The following is a 13,609-nucleotide window of genomic DNA, read 5'->3' on the forward strand; positions in this document are numbered from 1 at the left end:
AGATGACATTTATATGGCTGTGATATTTAATTTATCACAGAGGGTCATGATGTTTTCCCCCTGAAATGCCATGATAGGGTAAACTTCAACTTTATGAATGAAAGCCTTTGCAACCATTTAACTGAAAATCTACACAAAATTTAAAGACCACCATATTACTTACTAAAGACAATCTACTCAACAACCTAATTACAGAAAGACTACTGTAAAGGGCTTTAAAACTAAAAAGGAATAATTAACAGTGAGAGACGAGAGCATTCCCAAGTCCTCTGTCTGATGAAAGGGGTTAATTCTGGGAGGATTAGCTTCTACCAGAACGTTTTAGAAACGAAACACGGGTCTGTTTCAAGTTGGAAGGAAAATCAGCAGTGTTGTTCAAGTCGCAGCACAATTTAAATATAAGTCTGCACACCCCATCACTCTATTTACTCAGGACCTTTAGTGAGCTACCTCTAGTTACCTCAAAAAATGCAGATGACAAAGCTTTTGACTGATCAACCTAGCATGCCAATGGTGAAAAGTAAATTTAAAATAAAAGCACACTAACTTACGCTTTACGAATACAGACACTCCAATACACACACACACACACACACACACACACACACACACTCGGCAGTGGTAGCAGATAAATTCATTTTTATAAGGCACAGGCTCAAAAAAAATGTTAATATAACAATGGATTGGTAAATGAGTGCTATGTAATATTTTAAAGTCTTTCTAATTATAGTCCAATCAACATAAAATATTTTCCAGTAGAGACTGCCTTATGTTGCAGCGTATGTTAAGTTTCAGAAATCCGTGCTTCCACATTTTCCAACAGTTCCCATAAACCCACATATCATGCAGTCCCTCTGGTGAAAACTCCCTACCCTGCCCTAACAGATAAATCTCATTAGAAGAACTCCCAGACTAAGTGAGGCCAGAAAGGAGTGACAAGTATTCTTAAAACCATCTCAGAAAGGCAGTGGTGATACAGAACACATCAATATTTATCTCTTGGACAAACCAGAGATACATCACTACAGCTTCTGTTAACAATTTAAGGCCCAGCTCTTCTCAAAAACAACAAAAATAGTTGACTAAGAAGTCTCCTTCCCTCATATATACACACAATTTGCAGTGTTGAATGGAATACTTTAGATTTACAATAAACCACTGCCACCTGCTTACAGACTAAAACATGAACCATCTTTTGGCAGACATCTTTTATTAGCATGCTTTGGAGCAAAATGAATGCTCCCTTTATCTTGTGGGTTATCTAAATGGCTGAAAAATCCCAAGTTAAGCCTTCAGTAAGAAAGAGGCTTGTGCCCAGCCAGCGTGGCTCAGTGGTTGGGCATTGACCTCTAATCCAGGAGATCGAGGTTCGAGTCCTGGTTGGGGCACATGCCCGGGTTGCGGGCTCGGTCCCTGGAAGGAGGTGTGCAGGAGGGAGCAATCAGTGACTCTTATCACTGATGTTTCTCTCTCTCCGTTCCTCTCTCTGAAATCAATAAAAAATATTTAAAAAAAAAAAAAAAAAAAGGCTTGTGATATAAATGGGCCTGTACTGTTTGGGGGCAAATTTGTGAATCTTTTTCCTTCTACGATTCCTCTGCTAGCGCTCAGCATCCATCCCCACCTCCTTCTGGGGTGCCTGCCTGTATCAAAGAGGTTGCAACGCCCAAAGCTACCCTTCCCAGACTCCCTGGCAGCTGAGTCCTGAATGGGAATTCAAAGCACTCACAGGTGATCTGGGAAGTGGAAGGAGGAAGAAGACCTGGAGACGCTGATTGCTGCAAACATCAGCAGACATAGCAGATAACTTCATTTTTATAGGGCATAGGCTCAAAAAAATGTTAATTTAACAATGGATTGGTAAATTGATTGGCAGCAGGAGGGAAACACTGAGGTTTCCCATTGCAGTGTCCAGTCTCTGCAGAGGTAGAAGCCGAGTTCATACTCCAATGTCCTGCCACTGTTTTCACAGACGTCAGGACATTGCAGTGGTGACTTGCTGATCCCTAGACCATAGCTGCCTATGAGGTTGTGCTCTTGAACTCAAAAGTCCCAGTGGTAGCCTCCTGATCCCCCAATTTCCTGAATGAGGGAAACAGAGAGAGCAGTTCTCCTGGGAAGTTACCCTTCAATGTTCCTGGAGGTCTCACCTTGAGTCCATTTCTCTGACCCTGTCAATAGTGAGCAAGCTCCTAACTGCCTGTATTAGATCCCTCTCTGCTCAAAATTCGTAGAGATTCCTACTGCATGAATCTTTTTTAACAATAAGTTTATCTTTTTAACATAACATTACAGAAAACTCAGTAGAGCCTATTAAGAATATACCTTCTAAGAGGAAATACAGTACGATCATTGTCACTGTCAATGAAGCCCTTACTTTAGTGCCAGGCACTCCGCTAAGCACTTGTCACATGATTCTCATTTATTTCATTCTTACAAGAACTTTGCGCAGTAAATACTATCATTAAGCCCATTTTACAGATAAAGAAACTATGGCACAGGGAGGTTAAGAATTGTATCGAGAGCCACTCAGGTAGGTGGTGGAAAGCTGGGATCTGAACCAGGCTGCCTATGCCCTAGTCCCTCCCAGCTGAAGTATTCCAAATGTGAACAGCTGTTCTGTCACTCTTAGGAATGCTTCCAAAGCCATGTGGTTTTACTACTGGAAACAAATTACAAACATGACACCTGCCCCAGCCTATTCTCCCAGCTCAAAGGCTGGTGCACGCACACACCACTGGGAGAACACAAAACGGCACATCCACTTTCAAAGGTGGTTTGGAAGCTTCTTCAGAGTTAAACACACACCTACCATATGACCCAGACATCCCACCCCATGAGAAAAGGAATTATATGGCCCTGCAAAGATTTATTCACAAATATTCATAGTAACTTTATTTAACAGCTAAAATAACCCTCACAGGTTATTAGTTACAAATAACTAATGTATCCAAACAATGGAACACTATGCAGCAATAAAAAGGAATGGACCACTGATGTATCTAACCATGCAGACGAAATCTGAGTGAAGAAAGCCAGAACAATAAAAGGGAACATACTACACTATACAATTCCCTTCATATAAAACTCTAGAAAAGGCGAACTAATCCACAGTGAAAAGCAGAGCAGTGCCTGCCTGGGTCCAGGGTGTGCTGGGGGAGGCAGAAGGGAGGAATTACAAGGGGAATGAGGAAACATCTGGGAGTGATCGGTGAGTTAGTTATCTTGCTTGCAGTGATGGTTTCACAGGTATTTTTCAAAATTCACAAAATTTTTTAAATTGCACAAATTAAATATGTATAGTTTACTTTAAGTCAATTATACCTCAATAAAGTTGTTTAACACAATGGAACAGCCCTGAGAGTCATCTTCAGTCCTGTCTCCCTCACCTTCACATCCAATCTACTATTGAGCATGGCACCCTCTGTCTTCTAGAGTTCTGCGGTTCGCCCTTCCTTTCCAGAAAGTATGCGACAATACAGCTCAGAAGACTGGTCCTAGTTCTGATACTGCATTTATTTGCAATAGTTAACCTTTCTGACCCTCCGTTTCCTCATCTGCAAAATGGGAGATTCATTAAATCATATATTCATTCAACACATATTTAGGAGCCTGTCTACTACAAAGATTATAGTGAAGAAAACTTTAACTAATGCATTTGTTATATAGGCCATAAAAGTCCCTACATAAATATATTATCATTTCTATTTCCATTTCTACTGCCACCTTCCCAGTCCATATCCTGCACACCTGACAACGGACTCAGTAGGACCTTCTTTGTAGCTGGTTTTATTATTGTCGAGCAATTCAGTTCAATTTAGGCTGGTGAACTTTCTCAGGTGGAGTTTTCACACTATCAACTGGTTCAAAAGCACTGTCGCCTGGTATTTATAATACTGAGTTGAAATACTGGCTCCTCCCTCACTGCCCATCTCACCAATCTCAATTCCCTTCCTCCGTGCAGACCCCTTGGACCAACCAGCTAATTGCACACATCTACACACGAGCCTCCCTCACTAACTATGCCCCTCCCACTCTTGTCTGACCATCTACGCCCACTGCCTCCCTCAATGTCTAGGTCAAAACTGAGCTGAGTTGATCTAAGCAACTTAGGAAAAGTGTTTTCACTGGATACCATAAGACTAAAGACCAAAAAAATGTGTATAAACGCTGCACTCTACCTGGTAAAGGTATACAGGTTAGAAAACCTGACACTACATGATACTGGAGTTGAACAGATACCTAAATCGTAGACTTAAGAAAAACCAAGCTCCTTTTGAAACTGTTCTGGTGTCTTCTAATTCCAGTCGTGCATTCATTCACTCCCTCCTTCATTAGTCTCCAGCTGAGGCTGGCTAAACCGGGCGCTGAGGATGCCAGAAAGAATGAGACATGGTCACTGGCCTCGAGATGCTCACAGTCTAGTGAGCTTTATACTCCGGTCTCTCCCTTGTCTGACTTTGCTGACTTCTAGCTGACATACTGCTATATTTCATGGATACACATGGATCTAGGTGATAAGCACTTGGCATCCATTCCCACTCCTCCTGATGAGCCTCTTATACAAGACAGGTACTCCACTTTTCTTTCATGAGGTGTCTGATGTAATAATATTCTGCATACAGTAGGCACTAAATAAAGGCTGACCACCTAACCGATGGCCTAGGACCTATAAAACGTCCAAGGACAAAGAAAGCTGAGCTGCATACTTCATCTGAAAAACGATAACCCTCAAGTTTCTGAAGCTTTCCACTTATTTAAATGTTTATTTTAAATCAAAAATTAAATTTATGAGCCCATATCCCTTCAGAAACAGGCAAAAAGGATTCTTCTAGAAAGAAAGCATTTTTCAAGTAACCAATGACCAGAATGTCCTCTCAGAATCCAAATCTGTGCTAAGTGTTAATAATAAATCGCTATGCTGGTGTGTGTTTTTTGTCTTATTAATGTCTTTCTACCTAGAAAACAGTTTTATATTCTCTTTGGGGGAACATAATCTCATAAAATTTTAAGCAAGAAAAATATACCCTAGCCTCCCCATATACAAAATGCTTTTATTTCAGCGCAGTGTCGAACTAACAGGCATCGAACAGTATCCACACAAGAACATTCACTGAGGCACTGACAATAAAACAGCAAAACACAAGAATCAACCTATATGTTCACTACTTCGGGACTGGTTAAAAAAAACTGCGAGACGTGTACAGTGGAATACTACGCAGCCACTGGGAAGGAGGAAGCAAACCTGTATATATGGACGTGGAAGGGCTGCCAAGATATTATGTCAATTGTAATGGTAAAGTGTAAAACCTGTTGCAACCACTGTACTTAAAAAGTGTTCGTGTTTCTGTGGGGGAGTAATAGATAGTAACATGCTTTCATATGGGTACATTATCATTGGAATGATACGTAAGAAACTGTTAATAGCATCCTCTGGGGGAAAGAATGGGGGGCAGGAGCGAGAGGCAGGAGGAAGACTTATTTTTCACTGTATATCCTTCTTTACTATTTTGAATTTTTGAAGTCACGTACATATCTTAATCTTTCAAAAAGTTAAAAGAAAAACTTTAATACAGTAGCACTCCCCACCCCATCCACGGTTTCAATTTCTGCAGTTTCGATTAACCATGGTCAACCACAGTCTAGAAACAGTAAACAGAAGATTCTAGAGCCATAGCCAGTGTGGCTCAGTTGGCTGGGCATCATCCCAGGCACCAAAAGGTCACCAGTTCAATTCCCGGTCAGAGCACATGCCTGGGTTGCAGGCTCGATCCCTGCTAGGGGGCATGTAGGAGGCAGCCAATCGATGTTTCTTTCTCACTCTTCCTTTCTCTCTCTCTAAAATCAATAAAAACATATTTTTAAAAAGAAAAACAAAATTCCAGAAATAAGCACTTCATAAGTTTTAAATTACACACCCTTCTGAGTAGCAGGATGAAATCTCGAGCCCTTCCACTCCATCTGGCTGGAAAGGTGAATCACCCTTCTGTCCACCGTATCCACGCTGTATACACTCACCCGTCAGTCACTACTCACCCTCTCAGTCATCAGCTCAACCGTCCCGGTGTCGCAGTGCTTACGTTGCAGTGACCCTTATTTTACCTAATAGTAAAAGCACAGGAACAGTAACACTGGCCACTCAGATATGCCAGAGAGGCCATAAAGTGCTTCCTGCAAGTGAAAAGGTGTGTCTGACAGGAAAAAACATAGTCTATACAGGGTTCTGTACTATCCACAGTTCCAGGCAACCGCTGGGGTCTTGGAACTTACCCACCGCAGATAAGGGGGGACTAATGCACATGACAATGTCACTTTTCTTTTCTTTGTAGTATTGTTGCAGTACACAAGTTTAAGAAAAGAAGAATCCTTTTCAGGGAAAACTCTCAAAGCAACTGGTTAAATCCAGAGAGCTGTGTTATTTCCCCCCAAGCTCTGCCACTGTCCTGCTCCCATTATAGGGTGAAGTGTAGGAACCTACTTGACTCAGCCTGCTTTGGGGAGGTGCTGTCAGCTCCCCTCTGAATGGAGAAGCCATGCATCCCTATTTCCACAGCGTTCAGCTGGTCTAGCTACTATAGCTCTCACCCTAGATGCTGAGGAAAAGCTGTGGAGTTCAAGACAAGTTTGGATAACAAGGGGAACAGGAAAATTGATGGGGGGAACACCAGTCAGTGTGATGAATGCGCTGGTCCAGAACAGCAGGTGATGGATATGCAGATGCAAGACTGGCAGGGAAGGAAGATGGTCCGTTCACAACAGATGGATGGAGATGCTCAATCATCCTTAGGAATGAGCACGTGGCTGCCACACACAGCCCTGCCTGCTTGGCACCAGCGGCCCCCCACTCACCTGCAGGGCACAGCCTCCCACCCCTGGAGGCTCTCTGCTCCGGACCCACACCAGGGCAGGGCAGGGCCGGGCCGGGAGACAGCAGCAGGCAGCGTGTGAGGAAGATGCCACTCAAATGCAGGCTGGACTCTCTGGGACGGACTCTTCCTCCAGCTTCCAAAAGCATACCCACTTCGTCTCTCTGGTGGCTCTCACTCCTGAGTAAGGCTGTACTGCTGGGGTGACCTGTTTGCCCAGGGCTGAGGAGCTGCCCAGGACATAATTCCAGGGCTAAAATTGGGGCACTCCTGGGCAAACCAGAACCAATGGTCACCCTACTTATGGGCCATTGTCCTCTCCTTGTTTTCTCCCTCTCCATGGTCAGTGAGAGAGAAACTATTCAGTTCAAGCTCATGGCTGAGTAGAACTCCTCGGGTAGGGCACTCGTTTCCTCCAGTCATCCGAGACTAACAGAGAAGTAAAACAACACAAGAGAAATCATCCTACCCTTGTCTTTTCTCAGAACGAGACCATCTTTTTAAAATGTCCGTGATATGCAGGGCTCAATTACTCCAGCAGTATGGGAATGAATGTAAGCCTTTTGTTTGTTTGTCTGTTTAATGAATGTAAGACTTGATGCTGCCATCCAAGTCTCGTTAACAAAGAATCAGAGGGGCCAGGCCACCCCTCGCAGGGCCAATGCTATTCGTTCCAGCTCAGCCACAGGAGTTCCTGAAGGCGAAGGAACGGCCACGATCAAGCTCGGGTGGTAGTTGGCAAGATCCCCGTCCCCTTCCCCACCCCTCCAAGCTATCTGCTGGACCCAAGCTCCAGAAAAAACAGCGTTAAAACAAGACTTCTGGCTTCTCTAAGACACATTAAAGAATTAATTGCTGAAAGAGAAAATTAATTTTAGAAACACATGAGGTTACTTTTTTTTCCTGGAGATGGGGGAGGAAACGCAGTTATTTTCGTTTTCATCCTGGGGGCACAAGCTGGGAGCTGTCCAGTCGATAACCTGGCCATCAGAACAAGGTTTGTAATTAAAAGGTCAGTGACCTGGAAAGCCAGGGCCCCACTCCCAGAGCTTCTCAGTAATGACGGAGCTATTAAATTAAGACTGTTATGAAATCAATGCTAAAAAAGCTTTCATGGTAACGAGATTCCATTCAAGGACATGCAAACTACCTCATGAAATGGACGTAAATGATAAAAAAGAAAAGTAATAAAAGAGAGTTAAATTGAAACCTGTGTAAGAATTTACTTCCCCTTAAAATACCCCAATGAGAGAAGCCCTTCACCTCTACCCCACTCCCAAGGTTGAGACCATCAGGTTTCTCCCTCAAGTTCACTTCCAGCAAGGAGGCAGTTTTGCAACGGGGGTTCCACTTCCAGCGTAAGAGGAGATGTTTCGCCATTTAGAATGAGGAAGTGTAGCTGTGTGCTGTTTGGTTTTCCTCCCCACCCCCAGACCACTTCTTAGATGAGGAGGAATACTGCCTTGGACTTACACACTCGAGAGGGCGCAGTAAGTACAAGCGTCAGTCAACACCACCGGCCCCACTACGCAGGATTCTACAGAAAATCATGGAGCAAGCTAACAGAAAGCCCCATGCGCCTCCCACCCCATCTACCCTTCAACTCCCTTCCCCCTCGAGCAGGCATTACTTTTCCCCACCTTACGCTCAGCCTGCCAAACATGTTTGGAAGCAGATTGCCTCCTACATTTTGTGGTTGGATAAAGTGTCAGACCAACATAAGCCTATTGACAACAATGACCAAGCCTCTAACTTTCTGCACTGATGCGACTGCTGTTTGTAAGCTGGACTGCAGCCTGATTCAAGCCCGAATCTGATGCCTGTCTGGTCAGAAGTGCTGCGTTACATAGGCCAGCTCTGGGCAGGCTTAAACCCCACGCACGGTCCACTTCCCTTCACATGGGGCTGACTCTGCAGTTGATGTGTCATCTGCAGAATCGAGTGGTTGGGGGGGAAAATCATTTATTCTAATACTCTGAAGGTGAACAGCTGCTTTTCTCTTTCATCCAAAAAAATCCCGATAAAAGAAATGTTGTAAATTACACAAAATGGCAGTACAAACTTCAAAGAAAATGATAAATGATTCTAATAACTTCATGTTTCTCATTAATGACTCCATATTCAGACTTTAAAGCATCCGAAAAAGATCTCCGAAAAACAAAAATAAAAAAACACAAACACAAAAGACCTTTGCAAACCATAGTCTTCCATCCTGATGCCACTCTCCACTAGCCCCCACCACCTCTCCAGCCCCCAAAATCAGAGCGCACACATCTAACCTGTCAGTAACAGAAGCAGGAAGCAGCCCCTGCTCCGGGCTGCGGTTTCACAATAAAACAAACTCAGCTGATGTGCTAAAGTTACCCTCATTTTCCACTGAACTGACATGCACTACAGGGACCTCAATTTCTATATTAAATATTAAATAATATTAAAAGAAAAACAAAATTGGATTTGCCTTTTCAGGAAAGAGATGTTTATTAAAAAAAAGAAAGTCAAGATTATAATTCAAGGCAGTGCTCCACTGCAATTCCCCGAAGTGACATTTGCTAGGAAAAGCCAAGACTACAGAGCTGCGAGCTCGCCCAACACCAGCACTCCCCACCCACCACTGCAATGAGTCCTTCGGGGAGACACCAATGGTGAGAGTACCAGAACCTTGCGCCCCCCCCCCACCTCCAAGACAGCCTCCCCATTCCCAAAGTACAAGTCTCCTTCCTTCTCAGTTTCTGTTAGGGACAGAGTACATGTTCGCTGCTTTGCAAAAGCCCCTCCTCCCTTATCCTATCAGAGATGGTACCAAGCTGTGCTGATCGCATCCCCTCACCCTGGGAACAACTGGAAATTTAAAAAAGGAAGTTTAAATCCACGAAGGGGCTCTTTTTGCCCAGGCGCTGATCAAACCTCAGCATTCTCTGCAAAGGTCCCGCCAGAACTTACCCTACTGTGATCACCTCAAAAATGGGTAATTATTGACTAAAGGAGCATTTTCGAAGATAATGGAGGTATGTGATTAAGTCTGGAAGAAGGGTAGGGTGCCGCTCAAGGTTCCTGGCTGCCTAAAATTCTAAAAACACTAACACACGTGAAGGGTCGAGAAGGAATTAAGCCCACTGTCAACAAATACTCATTTCCTTCAGGTCTTCGCTCACATGCCACCCTCTGGGTGAGATATGCTCTAATCACCTGGCATAAAAGTGCGATCCATGCCCACACCACACCGCAGTACTCAACCCACGTGCCAAGGTACTTGCCATTTCACATGCCACATGCTTTGTTTTTTCATTTACTTGTCCGCCTTCCCAGTCAGAACTGAAGCTCTGAGAGGGCAGAAATTTTGTCTGCTCCAGACTAAAACAGAGCATGGTGCAGGATAAACACTCCTTCTTAAAGGAATTAATTTATCAGTTGTGTTTTCTTTTAAAAAGGAGCAACAAATAACAATTGTACAAAACAGTTTCCTCTCTACAGTGATTATTAGCCAACTAACTCAAAAGAAGTATTATTTGGTCCATAGTTTCTCTCTCTCTCTTTTTTTCTCTCCCTCTCCCAGTCAGGGATTTATTAAAATTAAACAGATTAGATGGAGCTCCTGATACTAAAACTGCTCAGCAAAGCCTGCGGTGGGGAAGTGCCGGGCAAACACCAGAGACATTTGTCTCTAAATTGCTCTAAATACCCTCTGCAAATGAAATTCTAACCCAGCTGCGTTTGAGAGAAAATGAGGAATAACTGGTCATTGTCAGTGGAAGAGAAGATCAGGCAGTTATAATATTGCACAATATACTGGGGCGAAGGATCTCTCGGCAACCATAGATTTTGTCTCAGGTTACCCCGGGTAATCAACACAGCTTTTAGGCTCAGCTTTCCCCAGCTTCAATGCTTTGATGAGAGAGCTGAAATCCCCAAGCTTTTATGATTAATTACTCCCCATAGGTACACATATTTCAAGGAAAAACTCTTTTATGGCATGATGGTTGCGGAGTGGAGAGGCCAGCCAACGCACTCCAAATTTTAATAATCTCCTACTGATGGGGGGCGAGCAGGATGCTGCCAGCAGGCACACAGCGCCCCTCTCCAGCTCGGTCCCAGGGACCAGCTCAAGGCAGCCTCTGAATAGCTGCCTGTGAATGAAATGTTTGGGCGTTTGCCCTGACCTGCGAGCGCAGCCCTGGAACACGGTCCTGCAGGGTCACCTCAGTGGGATACCATGGAGCAGACGGAGGAAATACCACCAAACCACTCCACCTGCTTTTCCAGCCACAAATGACTTAAAGCCCAAAGCCCAGAGTTTTGAGGCTGGCATTTCAGCTCTTGAAGGAAAGAGAGGTCTGTTGGGGGAAGAAAACTCTTTCCTCCCTCATGGTTATGAGCTTTCTAGAGAAAAATGAAAAATCGGATTTCTTTTTTTGTTTGTTTGGGGGTTTTTGGTTAACAAAAAGAAAATATCCTGAATTTCAACAGAGCCAGGATAGATTCTGTATGCTTCAGACAATACTGAATTTGTCAAGATCCATTTAATCCGTGCCTATAGAAATACCATAGAACCAGTGACCTACCACTTCAATCTGTAAATCAGGTGGACCCCAAGCCTGACCTTTGCCTGACCTTGTTTATTCACCTCATCTCCCTTTTCCTTCACTCCTTTCCTCCTCACTCCTACTAAAGCAGCTGGCCTAAAGCCAGGCATCCTGCAGTCAGGGCCCTTCTCAGAACGGAGCGGAAAGCAGAGGTCATATCCAGTAGGCCTCTCTGCCACTAAATGCTGCTTGTGCCAGACTGTCCTGGGCCAAGGCGTTCATCTTATAGCTGGAGCTCAATTATCTGAATTAGATCATCTCTCTGCTCCACTGTTAGGAAAAAGCCAGCACTCCCCCTGGGTGGCACCCCTCACCCCCACCCCCGCATTAGTGGGTCAGTTATAGGCGATCCTTCCATCCACACTGGCTTCCACCTGCCCGTCCCTGGTCGCCTTCTGCAGGCCACTGTGCATGGCCATGGGGAACCTGTACCTTTCTTCTTGAGGAAGGCTCTCCTGGTCGCAAGTGGGCTCTGGCGGACCCGGGAGTTCTGCAGGAACTTCACTGCTGTGGCAATCTGGTGGGGAGATAAAACAAAGAAGCAAAGTAAACTTTCAAAATTAAAAATCCGGTAAGTTTACCCAACGTCCATACAAATAGCACACAACTATGGTCACATTTATAACCAGTTATTTCTCACATTTAAAAATCTATCTGAACAAAGCGCTATGTCAGTTCCCTCCCTTCACTGGTTTCCTGTATTTGATTCTATCAAACCCAATCCCCTCAGCCTAGCTTTTAAGACCTGCAACAATCTTTCCCTGATCTCCCTGTTCAAGCTGGCTCTTCATACACCACGGCAGGTAGCTCTCTCCTGGCCATGCTCATTCACATCACGACATTTGTGCCCATGCCATGCCCTTTTTCTAGAAGGCCTCCTTTCCCCACCTCTACCTGTTTAAACATTTCACACACACACACCCCAGCACAGCCTTTTACAGCCTGTTCTAATTCCCTGAAGCCCTCCCTATATAAGCAAGCCGTCTCTGATCTCCCTACTCTCAGCTTCCTCAATGCTTGTCGTGTGTACTGTATAATTGAAGACATAATTACACTGTCTTCTAATGCTCAGGCTGCCTCCCCAAACACACTGCAAGAACCTGAAGGGACGAGACCATGCTGCCTCTACAGAGCCCAGCAAAGTGCGGAACATCTACCACTGGGTCGATTACCTACAAGGCAACATGCACAGCCATTCACACTGGTCCTTCTCATGCAACGGCGCTCAATTCTGAAGAGCTTTCAAAGGACAGAGTTTGGGGTTTCGTGGCTAAAAGCTGACAGAATGACAGCTTACCTATCTACCTTGGCATGATAGTTAAGAAATCGTCATATCTATGAGTGAGCCAGGTAGAGGACAGAAGAAGTGCTGAAGGTATGCACCTTCACATCACTCGGCACACACTAACCGTGACATCCCAGACACCAGCAATGGGAACCTGCCCCCGGTAGGAAAGGGGCCATTTTAAATGACTGCCATAATTCATCTCATCAAAGCCAAAAGAGTAATATAGTCTCGTGTTACAGGTAAAGTCAACAGGCACTGCAGTCCACGCATAAGCTGTTGAAAGAAAAAAATTTCTAAGGGGCCAAATATAAGAAGTTGTCTAAGATCCTTCAAAAACTAAGGGTAGCAGTTATACAGAGATTCAAACAGAAAGCACTGTGACTACAAGTGGAAAACAAATTACAAATATCCTCTTCATATTTTATATGAATTTAATCTTGAGACCAGACAGACTTCTCTGATGACAAAATATGTGAGGATGAATCAGAAAGAAAAACAAAAAGCCAGGGCAATTCCTTATATATTTTCCTGGCGTCCTGCTGGGAGAGGCCTGCCTAACACATTCTCCCCACAGGATGAAGTCAGGGATGCCAGTGTTTAAGGTTTGGGCCTGTGAGTGAAAGGAAACCTAGTGTTCCTCGAGACTGGTTATAATCTGCAAACATATTAGCCACCATCATGAACTGCAGTGATCACCAACCAGTCCTGGACTAGAGAAGACGATGCTCGAGAGTCTAGAACCCCCAAACTACACCCCCCCACAGCCCTCAACCAGATCGCCTCAGGCTCCACCAAAATCAAGAAACATCGGACAAACATCCCCCAAACGGGTACATTTTAATAAAGAGATGGGAGAGGGGAAAGAAAGAAGGGAA

General features: G+C 44.4%; 1 protein-coding gene across 3 annotated transcripts in view; it reads right to left on the reverse strand.

The window, feature by feature from the left end:
• PEX14 (peroxisomal biogenesis factor 14) overlaps positions 1-13,609 on the reverse strand; it is a 129,598-nt gene that overhangs the window by 64,004 nt on the left and 51,985 nt on the right. For 2 of the 3 annotated variants that reach the window (XM_081144794.1, XM_081144796.1), the window contains one exon: positions 11,879-11,963. In XM_081144794.1, the coding sequence (XP_081000920.1) occupies positions 11,879-11,963 (85 nt within the window). Of the gene's footprint in view, positions 1-11,878; positions 11,964-12,855; positions 13,008-13,609 lie in introns of all 3 variants that reach the window. The other variant, XM_081144795.1, reaches the window with a different exon arrangement.

Source organism: Miniopterus schreibersii (genome assembly GCF_964146895.1).
Source record: "Miniopterus schreibersii genome assembly, chromosome: 8".
Classification (NCBI taxonomy): Eukaryota; Metazoa; Chordata; class Mammalia; order Chiroptera; family Miniopteridae; genus Miniopterus; species Miniopterus schreibersii.